This window comes from Monodon monoceros, unplaced genomic scaffold, assembly GCF_005190385.1.
Source record: "Monodon monoceros isolate NGI ecotype Baffin Bay Population unplaced genomic scaffold, NGI_Narwhal_1 Super_Scaffold_9, whole genome shotgun sequence".
NCBI lineage: Eukaryota > Metazoa > Chordata > Mammalia > Artiodactyla > Monodontidae > Monodon > Monodon monoceros.
In genome coordinates this window covers 35,189,888-35,208,089 of record NW_021703786.1, presented here as the reverse complement: position 1 = coordinate 35,208,089, position 18,202 = coordinate 35,189,888, and the positions used below count along the sequence as shown (strand labels likewise).

The 18,202-nt window shown below is 39.3% G+C and overlaps 1 protein-coding gene across 4 annotated transcripts in view; it reads right to left on the bottom strand.

Annotated features, from left to right (window-relative positions):
* Positions 1-18,202, bottom strand: part of ABCA5 (ATP binding cassette subfamily A member 5) — a 114,312-nt gene that overhangs the window by 23,976 nt on the left and 72,134 nt on the right. For all 4 annotated transcript variants that reach the window (XM_029212783.1, XM_029212784.1, XM_029212785.1 and 1 more), the window contains 11 exons: positions 16,619-16,787; positions 15,425-15,483; positions 14,110-14,220; positions 12,500-12,675; positions 11,886-12,005; positions 10,689-10,827; positions 9,400-9,490; positions 9,073-9,212; positions 7,990-8,109; positions 5,020-5,221; positions 2,173-2,342 (listed from right to left, as the gene is read on the bottom strand). In XM_029212783.1, coding sequence (XP_029068616.1) covers positions 2,173-2,342; positions 5,020-5,221; positions 7,990-8,109; positions 9,073-9,212; positions 9,400-9,490; positions 10,689-10,827; positions 11,886-12,005; positions 12,500-12,675; positions 14,110-14,220; positions 15,425-15,483; positions 16,619-16,787 — 1,497 coding nt within the window. The remainder of the gene's footprint in view (positions 1-2,172; positions 2,343-5,019; positions 5,222-7,989; positions 8,110-9,072; positions 9,213-9,399; positions 9,491-10,688; positions 10,828-11,885; positions 12,006-12,499; positions 12,676-14,109; positions 14,221-15,424; positions 15,484-16,618; positions 16,788-18,202) is intronic.

Sequence of the window (18,202 nt, the reverse complement as noted above, 5' to 3'; positions counted from 1 at the left end):
GCTCTGGGACCAGTCAGCATGAATTCAAATCCAGGTCCAGACACGCAGACCTCAGAACAGAGCCTGACACACAGCTACTGCGCCAATTTCAGCTGCTGCCGCTGCTACTGATGTTACTCGCATTCAGAGTGTACCTATCATATGTGAGATCTGGTCAAACAGTAAGAGTACAAATCTATCTGGCAATTTTATGCAACAAGGTAACGTGCCACGCTCAGAGAGGTGGGAGCCAGGGTGTGGAGTTAGGTGGCATCACTCCCTGGAGGATTGCTGCACGATTTGAACAGACAAACAGTATAAATGTCAACTGCGTTACTATTTTAAAATAGTAAAACCCATAACCAGGTCTCCATCTATATCCTCTAAACAGCCTGGAGCTAAGAGGGAGAGTCTGAATCCTGTCCGAGGTCTAAATCTATACCAACATGCCTGATGAGTGGAAACAGTTCTCTGTCCATCACAAAAGCCAGGATTCAAGGACGGACAAGTGTGGCTTTGAGAGAAATCAAAACCAAACAAAGGAAAACACTAGCAGTAACTGAGCAGCACGGCCGGTGGCTCAGACTCAGCAACAAACCTGAGTGTCAGAGAGAAGGGTGCTTCTAGTGATAGGACATCTACTCCCAACCTAGTGCCTTAACTGATCTCTCATTTCCAGATGCCAGAGAGGCTCTGTCCTCTCGAGAAGAGGGCTCTATTATAACTGAAGGAACTGTATCACCTGTGATAACAGAAAGCTTTGCCAGGAGGATAAGAGACCACCCAGTACATACACACAGAGACCACTGAACACCAAAGGAAATGTGCCTTTAGGACCAACAACAAGGTCTAGGAAAATGTGAGATAGACAGATAGAAAGACAGACGGATGTAAGCAACTCTAGAAATACTTAAAATTAACAGATGGGACAAAACTTTGAAAATACTATAATTTCTGCAGATCAGTGAGAGTGAACACCAAGCAGAAATACTTGAGATAATGTACAATTCCCCAAACACACAAAAAAAGTCACAATATCAGAGTGTAAGGCTCCATGCAGTACTATCTTTCAGCAATGTGAAATGTACATTAAAACCAAAATAAGAATTCTAATGGGAGCAATAAATTGAGAAACATAACGTTTTCTATTCAAGAGTATTTTCTATCACTAAATACCTTCTTCCTCCGAAAGCATAAAAACAGAGAGCTAGACTTGAAGAGTGACGATTGTAACGGCCATCTGTAACGGTCCCTAACTATCACTATTACTTTAACACCGGGCAAAGCTTTTCAGTTAATAGTGAATCAAAAAGGAAAGATACTAGAATACAGGTGAAGTGTTGGGAAATGTTGAACTCCAAAGAATTTGTGCGTGTAGAAAGGGTGTACGAAATGCAACTTTCCAACACAGTTCAGCAAGATAAGCAAAGGAAGCTGCGTCTGCTTTACTGTAAACTACAGAGCTAGCTCACTTTCCTCTTCAAGAACCTCGGGACTATAAACTATCCACACAGATGGGAGATGGTGTAGAAACATCTAATTCACGTCAAATTCTGAATTAGGTTTTAATATTTTGAAAATCGAAGTCCCATACCAGGTTTTTAAAAATTTATTCTGAGGTTTGCGCAAAGCCGTATGTTTTAAAATTTCTTTCATATTTGATTTAATTATGTAATAAAAAGAATCAATAGCAAGTCCAAAAATATCCATTACAGATTTAATGTATTTGATCACAGAGATTTCTAAGACAACTGTCTTTAGTTCTAGTTTTTCAGATAGTCCTTAAAAATGGTTTAAACACTTCTATTTAGATATGTAACTGCATAAATATTACATGCCGTAACTCTTTCTAAAGGGGTTTTTCAACTTCTGAAGTTTATTTTGCGCATCATAAACTTTGAGATGAAACGTGCTGCTCTGAGAATAATGTCGCTACTCTTAAAAATGGAAATTTTATGATTATATACAGTATAAATCAGAGTATTTTAAAAACTGTCATCTACACTTAAACCAAAATTTCATTTCTGTAATGTATTACTCAGCATCAGTGAGGAGTTTTACTTAATTTAGGTTCATGCACACAGACCACGCCTTTAACATATATATATTTCTAAAATCCAAATCTCTGGCCTATATCTACCTCTCACCCCAGGCCCCACCAACACACATTCACAAACCTGCACATACTCTCACCGGTAGAATTTTGAAGAAGCAGACTTGTTCTGTATTTATGAGGTTTATCTCCAGGTTTTAGGAAGTATAAGTCTGGAACAAGTTTGATAGGAACAACAGCATTTTTAAAAGAGTGATGCACCAAAAACATAAAAATCTGAACTGCGAAAAAAATTAAAAGCAGAAGCAACCTGAAAGGAAAAAAAATACACAGTTCAAGGCACATTAACATATAAATCTACAAAACAATCTTCCTTCACATGACAGTTAAAAGGTACTCATTTAAAAAAGAAAAAAAAAAAAGAAAGACAAGAAAAGGAAAAAAAAAAAAACTTGAAAAATTCCCACTTGGGAGTAGAAATTCGACTCTCCAAAATGGTCTCATGACAATATTGGAAAGAAAGCCAATATTCAATAATAAAATTAAAAGTTATAAAAGTATATTTTAGATCAGAGCCACCCTGAAATTTTTATAGGGCATGTAAACCTGTAGTTATAACTTAAAAAAAAATACACATTATGTCACATTTATATCTCTATTCTCCTGAAGGAACTATTTCCTGCCCTACCTCTATCCTATGTACTCTCCAAATATTTTAGAAAATATATGATACAAAAATATTTTAGATACAGTGAAGAAAATAAAAATACAGTGAAAACTTCAGATGACTGGTATCTTTGAAATGTCATCCTAACCACATCAATTTCCATTTCTCCTCTACAGTGAGTTATAAGGACCATAATGTGCAGCTGGCCCAGCACATAATTCTACTATAACCACTCAAAATGCCCTTCCATCTGAGAGACAGGTAACTTTTTTTTTTTTTTTTTTGCGGTACGCAGGCCTCTCACTGTTGTGGCCTCTCCCGTTGCGGAGCACAGGCTCCGGACGTGCAGGCTCAGCGGCCATGGCTCATGGGCCCAGCCGCTCCGCGGCACGTGGGATCTTCCCGGACCGGGGCATGAACCCGCGTCCCCTGCATCGGCAGGCGGACTCTCAACCACTGCGCCACCAGGGGAGACCCGAGACAGGTAACTTTTCATCTCAGCCTGCAAAAAATCTCTACAGTGTGTGACAGGTGTCACAACAGTGGGTAGAGAGAGCTTAGGTTATCACACATCAGCATTTTATAATTTTCAGAAACCCTATAATTTTAAGTCATTCTTAAATTGTTGTAAGTAGACCTATATCAGCACTGCCAGAAGCATACTGCGTTGAACTCTAGTTCCATAATAAGTTAGTGGGTGTTTTAGGTTAAAAACAAAATTCATGATTAAAAACTATTTGGAAACTCCAAGTTAAACAAAGTTGAAATAATTTCTTTAGCATAGAACGGCTCATGTGTTTTTATATGCTAATGGACAAATCTTTAAGAGAGGAAATGTAAGTTGTAATATTTTCTACATGCATGGTCAATACAGATTTGACCATGGAACATTTCTTGTAGCAGGCTGAATGTCTGTCACCCTCCTCCCAAATTTATACACAGAAGCCCTACGCCCCAAAGCGATGGCATCTGAAGATGAGTCCTCCGGGAGGTCATCAGGGTCAGATGGGGTCACGAGGGCACGGCCTCATGACGGGATTGGTGCCCTGAGAAGAAGAGGCACCAGAGAGCTTGCTCTCTGGTGGCTCTTTCTCTGTGTGCACACACAGCGAGGGGGCGGGGGGGTGGTGGTGGTGGTGCCCAGCTGCAAGCCAGGAAAAGTCCTCAACAGGACCCGACCATGTGGACCCTGACCTCACTCCCAGTCTTGGCAACTGTGGGAAAATAAACTTCTGCTGTTCAAGTCAGAAGATAAACTTCTGCTGTTGTTATGGCAGCTGGAGCCGAGATTCTTTTATTGTTTTTCAGGGAGTATTTTATGAGAGTAGTATTCAATTAAATAAACGGACACATGCTGATTTAAACAAAGGTTTTTCTCTCACTAATGCTGACACAGGAATAAATCAGATACGTGATTGACATTTCTTTGATATTGAATAAGTCTGGGCAAAAAGCAAATGAATTCAGCATATTTCAAACATATAACAAAACTCTTATTCTTTATATATATATATATATATATATATATATATATATATATATATTTTTTTTTTTTTTTTTGGTACGCGGGCCTCTCACTGTTGTGGCCTCTCCCGGGCCCAGCCGCTCCGCGGCATGTGGGATCTTCCCGGACCGGGGCACGAACCCGTGTCCCCTGCATCGGCAGGCGGACTCTCAACCACTGCGCCACCAGGGAAGCCCCTCTTATTCTTGATTATTAAGTTTTATTTCTACCGCCATTCTGGATCTAACAAGACAGCGTGGTGTATAAAAGTACTTAACGTTACTTCTAAATAATTCAGCGTCTAGCACCCCATGGGAACCTAACTGACAGAGACACGGCTAAGTGGAAAAGACGTCATTTTGATCCCAGTTCTACCCGCTATAAGCCCTTCTTTATATTTCCGTTTCTTCACCTGATAAATAAGGATAAAACTTATTCTTCCTGCTGTTTACCAAAAAATGGTCATAAATATTAGTAATAGAGGCAAAACAATTGTGAAAAATGTAAATGCAAAATAAAATTTAAATGCAATGACAGTAATTCAAAAATTACACAATTAGAGAAAATTATTTGTCACTCCCTCATTTTATAGATGAGATCAAAAAAATGCTAGTTTTAAAAAAGAGTTAAGGCTCTAATGATATCCAATGAAATCACCAGAGGTATAACTTTTTTCTCTGACATTTGAAATTACCATTTTAATCTCTCAAAACTACACAGATTATTTACATGTCTACATTTTAAAGACTAAGATGGTAAATCTAGTTTGTATCCTTAAGAAAACAACTCATCAGACGGAAGAGCGGTTATACTTACACTGATCTCACTGATTTGCTCTCACGTTTCAAGGTAAGGAAGTGAAACTTTGCAATTTTAAACACCTGCTGTTTCCAAACACTCATGGTGCTCACCAGAGAAGCCTTGGTTTCAGAAAGAATAAGCAAGCTCTGCTCCATTTCATCAAAGGGTTTTGAATGCACTTCTTCCTCTGGTGGCCGCTGAGTAAACACACTATAATCTATTTGCCAAAACAAAACGATAGAAACTTATGTTATCTTCCTTAAAAAGATGAAAACCTTTCTGAAGCATGTAAATTTCAAAGCAGCACACACCTGGCAGTGATACAGGACAAAGGGGACAGTCATATACTTTGGCAATGTTATCAAAACTGAACATGTGCACAGCTTATGACCCAGGACATTCTCTCTCAGGTATAAATCCAACAGAATTATGTACAGAGGCTCTCACTGAAACACACGTACAAGAATATCCTTAGCTAGCACCCTATGCAATAGCCGCGTGCTGGAAAGAGCCCAAATCTCTGTCAACAGGTGAAAGGATAAGTCATGAGATATTCCTGTAATAGAACAGTGTAAAGCAATGAGCGTGAACAAACTATTGTATAACCACAGTAGCTTGATCTGACAAACATTACATTAAGTCAAAGAAACCAGAATAAATATAAGCAAAAGAGACATGCTATATGATTGATTCCATTAGACCAAAACCTGACAAAACTACTGGATGGGGATAGAAATCAAGACACGTTATTTTCACAACAGTGATTTGACTTAAAAGAGATGAAAAATAATAAAAAGAGACGAAAACTGGTTTCGGTATGAAGAAGGACTTAGGCTAAGTTTAAGAAATGAGTAAACATTAAAAATTTTAAGAGTGGGGCAGAATAATGTATAAAATAATATTTAGGTACAACCTGGCTGTCTTGGCATCTTACCAACTCAACAGTCTGAACGGATGACCCAGTAGATGGACAAGTCCAGTCCCTGTCTTCCCCTGACACAGCGACTAATCAAACTAAAAGCAGGTCCTGAAATACTGCGTATCACAATCATAGTACTCAGTGAGCTCCAACTGGCCTTCTACAGAATTTGATATATACTAATCTTTAAAAAATAAAACAATTAAAATCGACCAAACTGAAAGCAAGCTGATGTTAGAGGTAAATTTATTTTGCATAATGGGCTTAAAGGTACTATAGAGAAAAGTGAATAATACCTGAACAGAGCTCACCCTTCTCATTTTCATTCCCACTTCCCAGATGTTTCTAGAAACTACTTCGTATGCCTCAAAGTACTGAGCAACACACACACAAGCACCTTCTCCATCTAGCTCTCTCCGCCGTCCTCAGTATTACAGACGTATGCACTGGTAACGCATTCTACATCCTGACCTCTAGCTCCCTTCATTCCTTCCATTCCCATACCTTTATCTCTACTCAGTTTCATCAAACTGACGGATGCCCACATTTAAGATCTTGCTATCGCTCCAACTGATCCAACATTTTCACGTGAACTTTCCTTCTCTAGCTGCAATCCGCCCCTACGTCCTCATCGTAAGCTCACCTTTCTTCCTCCACGTTTGAGAGAAACATCCTTTTTCCTTCACTCTCAGGACCCAGCACCGCACCAGTCTCGCTACCCTTCAACCCATTCTCAGCTTAAACCTCACGGATCTCGACCGCACCACTGAAATCACTCGTGTCAAGGTCACGACCGGCTCCCACCCTTACACATTCCCCGTCTTCTAAGCTACCAAACCCCCCTTTTGTGCCACCATCTTCCTCTTCACAGCAGTCGGCAGAGAACTAACTGCCCACTCGCTCTTGCCTCAAACACCATGCTGCCCCAGCGCCTGCATCTTCTTTCGTGAAGACAGAAAGGGCGCTACTGGTGCCTTCCTGGTCAGCCCTCCCTGGCCCTTCACTGCTCACCCTTGGGGCTTCCCTCCACTGCGTCCGTGCTCGCCACCGAAGCACCTCATCCAGTCCCACAGGGCCACCAGTACACAGGCGGATCCAGCGTTTGTATCTTGAGCCCCACGCCCTCCTTTAGCTCCAAGTGTGTGAATCAAACAGCCCACAGGCATCATCTCCACTGGGATGTCTACTAAACCTCTCAACAGTATAACCAAAATTCACACCCGGAGTCCTTCTTTCCACAAACCTGCTGCTCCCCCTTTCTCAGGAAAGGGCAATTCCACTTCCAGTTCTCAAGCCAAAAACTTAGACACTGTTCTTGACCTCCCGTTCCTCAACCCTTAGCGCTAAGCCAGCACCTGCAAGTCACCAGCGGCGCCTCTGGGAGAAGCCCGCGCTGTGCATGTTTCCCTATTGTCACAACCATCCTAGTTCAAACTAAGACGAACTGCCATAGCTTCCTAGCTGCTCTTCTGCTTCCACACTTCCCTTACATCCACTCATCATTCAACAACCGGAACGCTGTTTTTAAAAATGCAAATCAGATCACGCTACCCCTTTGCTTTCAAACTCTCTGGTAGCTTCATATCACACTAAGAAAACAAACAAAATGTTTTTCCAGACTAAACATGTTCAAAGACTAAATATGATGTGGCCCCTGGCCTCCAGCTCTGAGCCCACTACATGCTACCCTCTCCTTGGCTCTCCACGGCGGCCTTTCTTCGTCATCAGAAACATCCAACCCATCCCTCAACCAACACCTGTGCAGTAGCGAGTCCCTTTACCTGGAAGGCTCTGCGATGAAATCTCACTTTTCTTGCCGTTCAGGCCTCACTTTAAATATCATCCCAACCCAGTCCCCCCTGAGATGCCATCTAAGCTCTCTGCCTCCTGAGACCGCCCCACTAATCCCTTCATAACTCCTATCACTCTCTGTAAATATCTATTTACCTGTTTATTTCTACCCTTTCTTCCCCAAAATACAAATTCCACATGCTTCTACAATTATTTGTCTTGATCACTGCCTGTCTGGCTCATTGCCTAAAATGTGCTGTTAGCTTTGTTTTTACCTGCTTGGTCAATTTCCGCTTCAACTTCTAGCTTTAAGAATACATCTTCCAAAGTCGTCATGGAAACACCATAAGAAATAACACCCAAATCTGAATGAGTGTCCAGAGCAGCAAATAAACCTAAAGGAGAAACATGGAAGAGTGTTGTGTCATTAGGCACACTACCATGAATTCTTCTAAAATGTCGTTTTAAAATAGCATACGGCTGAATTTACTGGGCTGGTACAGTTTTCTCAAACTGTTTGGTCTCAGGACCCCGTCAACATTCTTAGAAATTGCTAAGGACCCCAAGGAATGTTTGTTTAGGGAGATATACATCTATTAGACATGCATCATAATATAAATTAAAACTAAGAAATATTTTATAGATAGAATGATGGGCAGAGTACATTACGTTGACACATGTACTTCAATTCAGTTAATTAATGATTCCTTATTCTCAAAAGGAAACCATAGAAAACCGCATAGAAAATTTCTATCTAATTATAGGAATGCTATGGGAATTCTGCATAACGTATCTTCAACAGTAAGAAATATCCTTTTGTTTATTAAGTCATCCGTCAACAGATAAAGGACACTGAGTTTGAGTTCCTCATCAAAAAGCAGAAAACTAAATGTCACAAATAAAATAATTCAAGGGTTTACCGTGTAATAATGTAATTCGTTATGAAATCATGAAACTGGAAAAGAGCTTAGGACTTATACAAACAACTGTGTGTGTGTATACACATTTGTGTGTGTACGTATGTATATATTTGTGTATATGTATATTTATATTCTTATTCCCAGAACAAAAAAGGGAACAATTTCTTTCTTTCTTGACAATTATTTGTCAAGAAACAATTATTTACGTAAGTTAACACACTAGTTGGAGTTTCTTGCATGCCGTTTATAAAAAAAAGAAATGTTAGCTTACAGCATTTCTGATTTTCAAAAGCAAAATAAAGCAGAAACGGAATATTAACTCTGGCGACCTGCGAGCGCGTAAATATTATATAGAAAAATAAACCAAGTAAATTAAGAAAACTCATCCCCAATGCAAGAACCTGGTTCAGCAGTCAAGAAACTGAAAGTAAGGAATACCCGAAAATTTGTCCATGTCCTTGAAAGGCAAGCTATACACAAGCTGCTGGTCACTCTGTTGTAATAAAGTAGCTGCAGGTATATGTTGTTTAACCAGAGAAGAAAGAGATTCCGTGGCACAGCATCTGTCAATATACATGCTAGAGAAAACCAAAAACCATAATTTTTTATGATTGCTCAGTCAACAGCCAAAAGTAAATTCTGAATGCTTTAAGCTAAAGTTAGTGCCACACAAAAATGGCTGAAGCACATCATGGCAAAGCTTAAACACAGTAACAATAGCTCAAGAATATAATAAGGAACAAGGCAATAAAGAATGAATGATACCTCAGGCGGTAGCCAATCCCCCATTTACTTTTCAGAAAAATTGAAGAACCAACACATTTTAACATTCCTTGTGATATGACAGCTTTCCTATCTGCAAAAAGAGATTTGCGTTTCAATTTCAGAGTTAGTAACAGCATTAATAATTGGCATTTATATTTTCTGGATTAACCTATGAGACACCAGTGTATGAGCTCATTAAACTATCACAACAGCCTTGTGAGGAAGGTATAGATTATCATCACCTGCTTTTTCGATGAGAACAGGAAGGCAATAAGAACATGCACAGTTTGCCCACGCTTCACGTGGCTATTAAGTGACAAAGCCAGGGCTTCCACCCAGGCAGTGTAAGTCTACAGTCTACTTTCCTAACTAACATGCTCCAAATGTCTCGGACTCTTCCTATAAGGTTACTAACAGAAGTGCTTTCACAACTTCCTTGACAGCCAAATGTAAAAACGACGAGAAAGCAACAGAAACAAAACGTTAGGTTTTTTTTAAACAAAGATAGCACTGAGAAAATGAATGACATGCCCAATTTATTAGATTGTATCATGAACAGAAAGAGGTTGCTTGGGAACCTCAGAGCCTTGGACCTTGTCGCAGCTACTAAAGTCACGTGCTGGTTTCAACCTGGATTCTTCGGTGTGTGAATGTGTTTGGCACTGGCCTGAGGCCCTTAAGCTTAGGAAGGCCTCTTACGAGGCTGGCTCCTGACCCGTGTCTGGAGACCCGGCTTTGAGCAGGTAAGGCTGGCCCCCGGCACCTGCGCTGCACAGGCAACGCAGGTCATGGCTGACACCTGCTTCCTGCTGGGCGGCCGGCAGGTGGCCCGTGTGAGGCAGAGGGTGCCACACGGCCAGCCCCAAGAGCAAAAAACAACCACCCTGGGCGAGAGAACAACCCGCTGCTGCACAGACGGAGCGCACCCTGGCTGACCCCGTGCGGACGGGACTCTCGGAAGCTTGCCTGTTTCTCCCGGACTTTGTCCCATGTGCCTTTGCCCTTTGCTGACTCTGCCCTGTACCCCTTCCATTTCAGTGTAATAACTCACACCCAGGGGTGTGGCTGTGCTGAGTCCTGTGAGCTTTCGTGGCAGATTATTGGACCTCGGGTGGTCAGGGGGACCCCCCAACACAACACAAAAACATGTAAGTTTAAAAAACTGTAATACCTTTTTTTGTGAAGAACGCACAGCTTCTTTATTTATTCCTCAGAATTTAGCATTTCTATGTCTAATCTCCCATTCGGCCCCATGACCTTAACCTTTAAAAATAAAGTAAAAATCTCACCAGCAAGAATGTCAGCTTCATCCATGAAATGAGTACTAAACACTGTCACCCGATTAGCTTTTCTGTATTTAAGAAGATTCCAAACAATATGACGCGAACAAGGGTCCATCCCAGCTGTCGGTTCATCCAGCAACAGTACCTGTGTGCAAACGGGTGGGCAAGGCAGGGAATCCTCAGGAAAACTAAAATATATAAAATTCATGCAGACCCTGCAAACCTTCCCCACTTAAAGTTACTCTATCCAATCAGAAATGTATTAGGTCTGAGTTTTCCACTCATATATGAGTTAGCATAAATTTAAAAAACTATCGGTTTGGCATATGAATAACTTCTTTGGTTTAATTTTAAAATACAAATGTCTGTAATGTATAAGACATAAGTATAATAACAATCAGACAGACAAACTAAAAAACAAAACACTGACTATTTCGCTTTTACCTGAACAATTAAATTTTGTAGATGTAACAACTGCTCGTTAGAGAGTTATGCTCTGTATTAGTTCAGGGAAAGAAATTTATTTTAAGACTATTTTTAATTTTGAAAATATGGTGGTGGGGATTGGGAGGAAGATAAATTGACTCAAAGCCTGAACCACAGTCCTCCCTAAGCTACAGCAGCAGGGCGTGTGGCAGGATGGTGGGCACCCAGGGGGCTCCCGGCCACAGGTGTGCACCTGGCAGCTTTCTAACACTGCGCAAAGCAGTGACCAGCTGGTTCTCTGTTTCTGCCAGACAGAGGAGAGCACAAAACAGACCAAATAATCAAATCAACAGAACAGTGAAAAACGGAACTGTTCGTTTGATTTTGTTCTTATTTTTAAATTTTTATTATAACCATTACAAATGTATAGAAAACTGAAGAGAATAATAAACATAACAATACTTTTATAGCCACCACTGAACTTTAACGAATGTTATTTTACTTCAGATCCTCTCTCAGAGAAATAAATCTCTGCAGGTATAAAGAAAGTCAGTCCTATCCGTTCCCCTTCCGAGAGATGGCCACTAAATTAAAGATGCTGTATATCTTTCTGACTTCAGTTTTAAAACCTTATTACTATAATTACATCCATAATAACGTATAGTATTTTATGTATGTTTAACATTTATACAATGTGTGTATGTGTATCTTTCTACAACCACTTTTTAATTCAACATAATTTAAAATTATCTCATCAATGACACTATATCCGCTTACCTTTGGATCCCCAAGAACAGCGATTCCTACAGACAGCTTTCTTTTCTGGCCACCACTTAACTTTCTGGCCTGATTATCTTTGATAGCCTGCATGTCTAAATCCAGTAAAACCTTCTGCACCTATGAAAGTAAAGTGTCAATAAACGTTTTTTAAATCAAATCATTTACATAATTATCAATATTAGTTTTTAAGTGTTCTAATTTTAATGTCAACTTTTAAAATGTTCTTTTAGTCCAGAACTTAATTTTGACATATATCCATGTATAATTTTGAAATAACAGCTAAAAGGATTCCTGATGGGAAGGTCTGCTGTACTTCTGTGACCCCTGGGTGGTGGGAGGGGATCAGTGCAAAGGCTCCGTGTGTGTCCGTGTGGCAGGGGAAGGGGGTGGAGGCGAAAAGAAAAGAAAAGAAACATCTATATTGAGAGATTAGAATCCTCCAGATGAAACAAGGACTATTTCCTATGTGCTAAAACTTTTGCTCCAAGTTCTAATTCTTTATAATGACTTTCTGTTTACTGGCTCAGAACAAGTTTTATATTTAGATTTTCAAGCATAAGGTTACTAATTTACAGCAAATAAAAGTAAAGATTTCTATATAAATAACGTACTTCTTGTATTATATTATTGGCTGGTACTCCTTTGATTGAAGCCAAAATGGATAAGTTTTCTTCTACTGTCAAAACATCAAAGTGTATATCTAACTGTGGACAAATGCCAATCATTTTTCTTGCTTCAAACATTTCATCTATTTCTGAGACTCTGTGTCCATATACAGATGCAAACCCTAAAAGCAAAATATATGTATTTACATTAAATATATTAAGAATCAAAAAGTATATATGTTTTAGTATATACTAATAATTTAGTTATTTGTATGTAATAGACATAAAATAAGAGTCAATATAAATTTGGAGGACACAACGCACCCTCATTTCCATACTGGTGGAAATCACCATCATACTGGTGATTTGCTGCCATGTATATTCCAATCTCATTTTCCTTCAATTTCAGGGCATATTACAGAGTGGAAAGAGCAAAGAACCATAAGTTTAATACTAAACAAAATTATCTATTGGTGCATTAACTAATATTCCAGGAACAATTTTCCCTCATTTCCAGGCATTATGCAACAGTAAAGAGAACAAAGAACTTAAAATTTACTCCTAACCAGCTGCGTGGCCTTGAGAAAATCACTTAATCTAAATCCAAGCTTTTTTCTTCTATAAACTGAATACTAATATATCCCCCTTTACTTAAGAACTATTAAACCAATGTGCTAATGTATGGAGAATTGTAACAAAAATAATAAATCCTTATATGAATGAAAGGTATTATAATTACCCTCAAAGAGTGACACAGAGATAAGCAACAAAATCAAACTAATTTTAGAAGTGAAACTACATCTAAAAAGATGCAGAATCAGGGCTTCCCTGGTGGCGCAGTGGTTGAGAGTCTGCCTGCCGATGCAGGAGACACGGGTTCGTGCTCCGGTCCGGGAAGATCCCACATGCTGCAGAGCGGCTGGGCCCGTGAGCCATGGCCGCTGAGCCTGCGCATCCGGAGCCTGTGCTCCGCAACGGGAAAGGCCACAGCAGTGAGAGGCCCGCGTGCCGCAAAAAAAGATGCAGAATCAATACACGGAAGTTTGGCCCTTTCTTAAATTAAAATATTTATTGTTCTGCCGCTCTATTTGGTTACTGTGGAAAAATGGAGCTGCTGTACTGAATTCTCACCTACAGGGCAGTCACATGTAACAATTATACGTTTGAGGCATTGCTCTTACAAATCTATTTTAGGAGATTGTACTGACACTCGTCATTCTTTCCTTTTGAACTACTGTTGGATACTTAGAAGTCTTTATTTTCTCAACCAAAATGTCTATGGGCCTCATTTAATTTCCAATTAATTACTGATTTATCCTTCCTTGAAAATGAACAGTAAACAAAAACACAAGTAAAATGCCTGATAAAACAGGCACAAAAGTAGGTCCTCCTTATTAAATATGACTGAGTCACTTTTATTTTCTATTGAAGAGAAAACAAGTGTGTGTAATCAAAAAAAAAGAAAAATATCTTTACAGACACAGAAGTTGATCCCAAATCAGTGACAAAAATCAATCGGTACATATCACAAGGATAAATAATTACCATGGTACCTTAGTTAACAACCCTAATAAAACAAAGTAAGGGATTTTTCTCTTTAAGTCAAAAAAACTCACCATCCGAAGGTGGGCACAGTCCACAAAGAATATTCATCAATGTACTCTTTCCTGTTCCACTGTGGCCAAGTAACGCAGTAATCTGACCCTCATATATGTCAAAGGATAAACCTAGTTCAGGGAAAAAGGAGAAGTCTCAAATGTGATTCTTATTTCTGTTGAGCCATGTAAGACAATACACAATACTTGAGCAACCTTGAAAGAAGTCAATAAATTTAAAGACAGATTTAAAGTTACTGGCATATTTAATAACATAATATTTAATATTATAACACAATAATAATTCTTTGTTATAGTCAATGGTATGAACAATAAGAAAAATGATACAAAATAAGCTTTTTCTTTTTTTATTACACTAACCGATTTAGAGGGGGCACAAAACATGGCGGGGGGGGATTTCTGTGTACCCCCTTTGGGGAACTTCCAAGGGAATTAAAACAAAAGGACAGACAAAAATTTGTTCCCAAGGGTACTTAGAGGCATGTTAAATCTACTGGCAAAAAACCAGAAATTAACCATTAGCTTGGAAAAGGCTAAGTAAATGCTTTAAAAGTTCAATTTAAACAGGAGTAAAGTAGAATGAATATCACCAGATGGATGTGTCAGTGTTTGAAAGGGGACAGCAGAAAGGGGGCTGAAAACCCAGCTTCAAATAACTATAACCCCTGATCTGATGAAGGTGATCTCACGCTGATAGCATCCCAAGACCTGCAGGCCAGACGCAGCTTCAACTCCTGCCTGAGTGCCCAGCCTGCCAGCCCCGCCCTACAGACTTCAGGCTTGTCAAGCCCCACAGTCGTGTGAACCAATGCCTCAAAAATCATCTTCCCCCCTTCCCGCCCGCCCCTCCCCACAGTGCTCTCACTCTCTATGTGTGTATATATATTCTAACGATTCTGAAGAACCCTGACGGACACACTGCTAAACACGCCACAACTGTCAGGACAGCTCCCCGTGACAAAGAACTATCAGACCCAAAACGTCAATAGTGCCAAGGCTGAGAAACCCTGTGTGAGGACAAAAGGAAAAAAAAAAAAAGGAACTACCATGTATACACACGCTAATAATAAAATGAAAAAGGACACAGATTTGTTCAAAGAGTTGACTATTTTTCATCTCGATAGATATTACTTTTTTCTTTTACTACTTTGATGCTAAGTTTTATTATGACCATTAGTCACATAAATAAATGGAAGTATCCCTAAAGGAAAGAGAGAAAATTGTGGTAAAGAATTTAAATTTCCCACAAACTACGTACGTTGTTTTTCCATTTGTACTTTAATGCTATGGACTGAACACTAGGAAAGCTACTTACTTCTCAAAGCCTCCACATTTTCACCTTTCTTTCTGTATGTCTTCTGAATACCACTGATTCTGAAAAACACCATTTTCTACTTTATAAGTATTTAAAGCAATCTATAAGTACGTGTTTCCATGTATAATATTTTTAATCAAAGCTGTCATATTTAACGGGAATAATAATAAAGCATCTTCCTACTAAAACAATAAACCAAGGAAATCTGACAATAATAATAAAAGTGTTTTAAAGAAACTACAAGAGAAAAGTATAGTATTCCTCTCCATTTTAAGTGTTATTCATTCATTTTTCAATGATAAGCCAACTTCTAAAAAGAAACTGAAACATTTGACTCAAGCAATTTATAGATTTCTTATTTCACATTTGATTCTTTTATGTTTGTAATTAATAAATACTTGTTTATCAGTTAAGGGAGATTAAAAACCGAGTGCTATTTCACATCAGCACTTGTCTATAAATGTGAAGTGATTCTCTCCTTCCACTTTAAATGCTTTACATAATTTTTGAAGGAATGAATGGTCTTGTTCACCAGTTTAAATTTTACTCTTAAGAAGGCAGACCGCCAGCCCACTGACTGCATCTTAAATATCTAACTCTCCCTTGCTTTTATACATTTTTCTTAAATTTAAAAAACACAAATTATACTCCACTTTTTCTTGCACTTTTATTTCTTTTCTCGGTCTCATTATTTTTTTAATTTGGTTTTGACTGAACTAGAAGGAACAGTAATGAATTTCCTTCATTCTCAGAAATTAAGTTGATGTGACAAGTTAATTATGTCACGATTTCTAAGGGTCTATGAAATCAACAGAGCACAATTTAGTGTGGTGTATATCTCAGACAATGTAGCCTGAATAAAAATAGAAAGTTAATGTTTATTCTGTTTTAATCTACATAATGAGGAAACTTTAAAATAGCTTAATTTTATAAATACTAGGTTTTATTACTTTTAAAAATTTCTATTCAAACATAAAATTTCAAACCTAGCAGCAACCTTATTCTAAATGGCCGCAAAGAAAATAAAAACTTAAAAGAGAATTAGCCCTTAATACTGGTTTTTAAAAAAGCATGAAATGTGCACCAAATCTCCAAAGATACCATACTTACATGCATTATTTAAAAGATAGGATTTAAATGTGGCATGTTCCATGAGCAGTTCTTAGACCTAAACTGCCAAAGATTAAATCATACCTTATGGCTTCTTTTCCTATAAATTCTGAAGAAACAGGCTCAACAATTTCACTAAAACTAATATTCCCACTAACATTGCCCTCCGATAACTCCTTATAATTTCTTCTGCTCTTTGACCAATATGATGGCTTCAAAAAATAAAACGATGATCTCCGTAAACCAAATTCTCCTGCAAAAAAAAAACAAACCTGAGTTACCCTAACAAATTATTTCTGAAAACTAGTTATTAAATCATAAAGGCAGTCTGTGAAACCTAAGACAACCTAGATCTAAAGTTTAGACATAAAATACTAAATCGATAGTGTGTGAAAAATAAAAGTTTTACTGACAACTCTTGTCCATAAATAGTTTCAGAGTTGCTGAGAGTCTAGGGAACGTAAATGTAAGCAAAGTGCATTTTCTGCCCTACAGAAACTTACATCGTTAGGACTACATGTACATACTAAACGGCTAAAACACAACGTACAGCATGAGGCGTGCCATGCACAGTGCTTAATAAGAGTTCAGAAGAGGAAAAGTTTACATCTGGATAGCCTGAAGGCTTGAATGAGTATCAGCTTAGTGTTTGAAAACAGACAGTATTCAGAAAAGTTGATATTGTTCATAAAGAAGGCTTTTTAGAACTAGGAGAAAAACACAGCCAGCCACCAGGACCGACACAGGAGACTTAGCTCTGCCTGCCCACACAAGCATGTACGTATTTTCTCCCTTTCTCCCCAAGGAAGCGACCCTTGCCGTCCTTTCTAACATCCACCCCTCCTCTAGACGAGCGCATGTTTCAAAGGGCTCTGATCCCAACGACAAAGAGATGCCAGTGGACCTAATGAGCCCCTGGCAGGCTCTGGTGGCTGCTACCACTGCAGCCACAAGCAGGTGCCAACCAGACAGGAGCGAAGGGTTTACTGGGGGAAAGGCAACCTCTCCCTCTCCCTCTGGATGGGAACAAAGAAGCACAACCCCGTGCAGCCGGGAGGAGAGCAAACCTGCCAGATTGAGACCAAGAGGCAAGAACACGGAGAAAGTGGGTCCCTGATGACACAGCTGAGCAAGTCCAACTGACCTGGGGTCCATCCTATCTTTGGACTTTAAATAGAACGCTTGATTTCCTTCTTGTTTAAGACAACTAAAGAGGTTCTCTGTTATGGGTAGCTAAAAATAATGTAACGGATACACTGCAGATGTGTTTAAATAGATAAATAGGACCGTGTGGATGGATGTAAAATACAATACAGAGGGGCACAGTGGCTAAGAGGTGACTAAATACATAAAAGCAGTGTGGAGGAAATTAACATATAACAAGTTTCTACTTGATTCACCAGGCTATGCCCACCCAGCAAGGTGTCTGAGCAGGAGATTAGCTTGATTAGAGGGAACGGTGAGGTTCTTAGACAGACGTGAGGTAGGCAGTTAGATGGAAGCTGCCACGGCGGTCTAGACTAGCAGAGCCCACCATGCCTTCCTGCAACTACAGAAACGTCCTCACCTGAGCTCTGCAGTGTGGTGACTAACAGCCAGGCGTGGCTGCCGAGCACCTGGCCTGTGGCCTGCACTACCGAGAAGGAACTGTTAGCTTATTTGATTCGA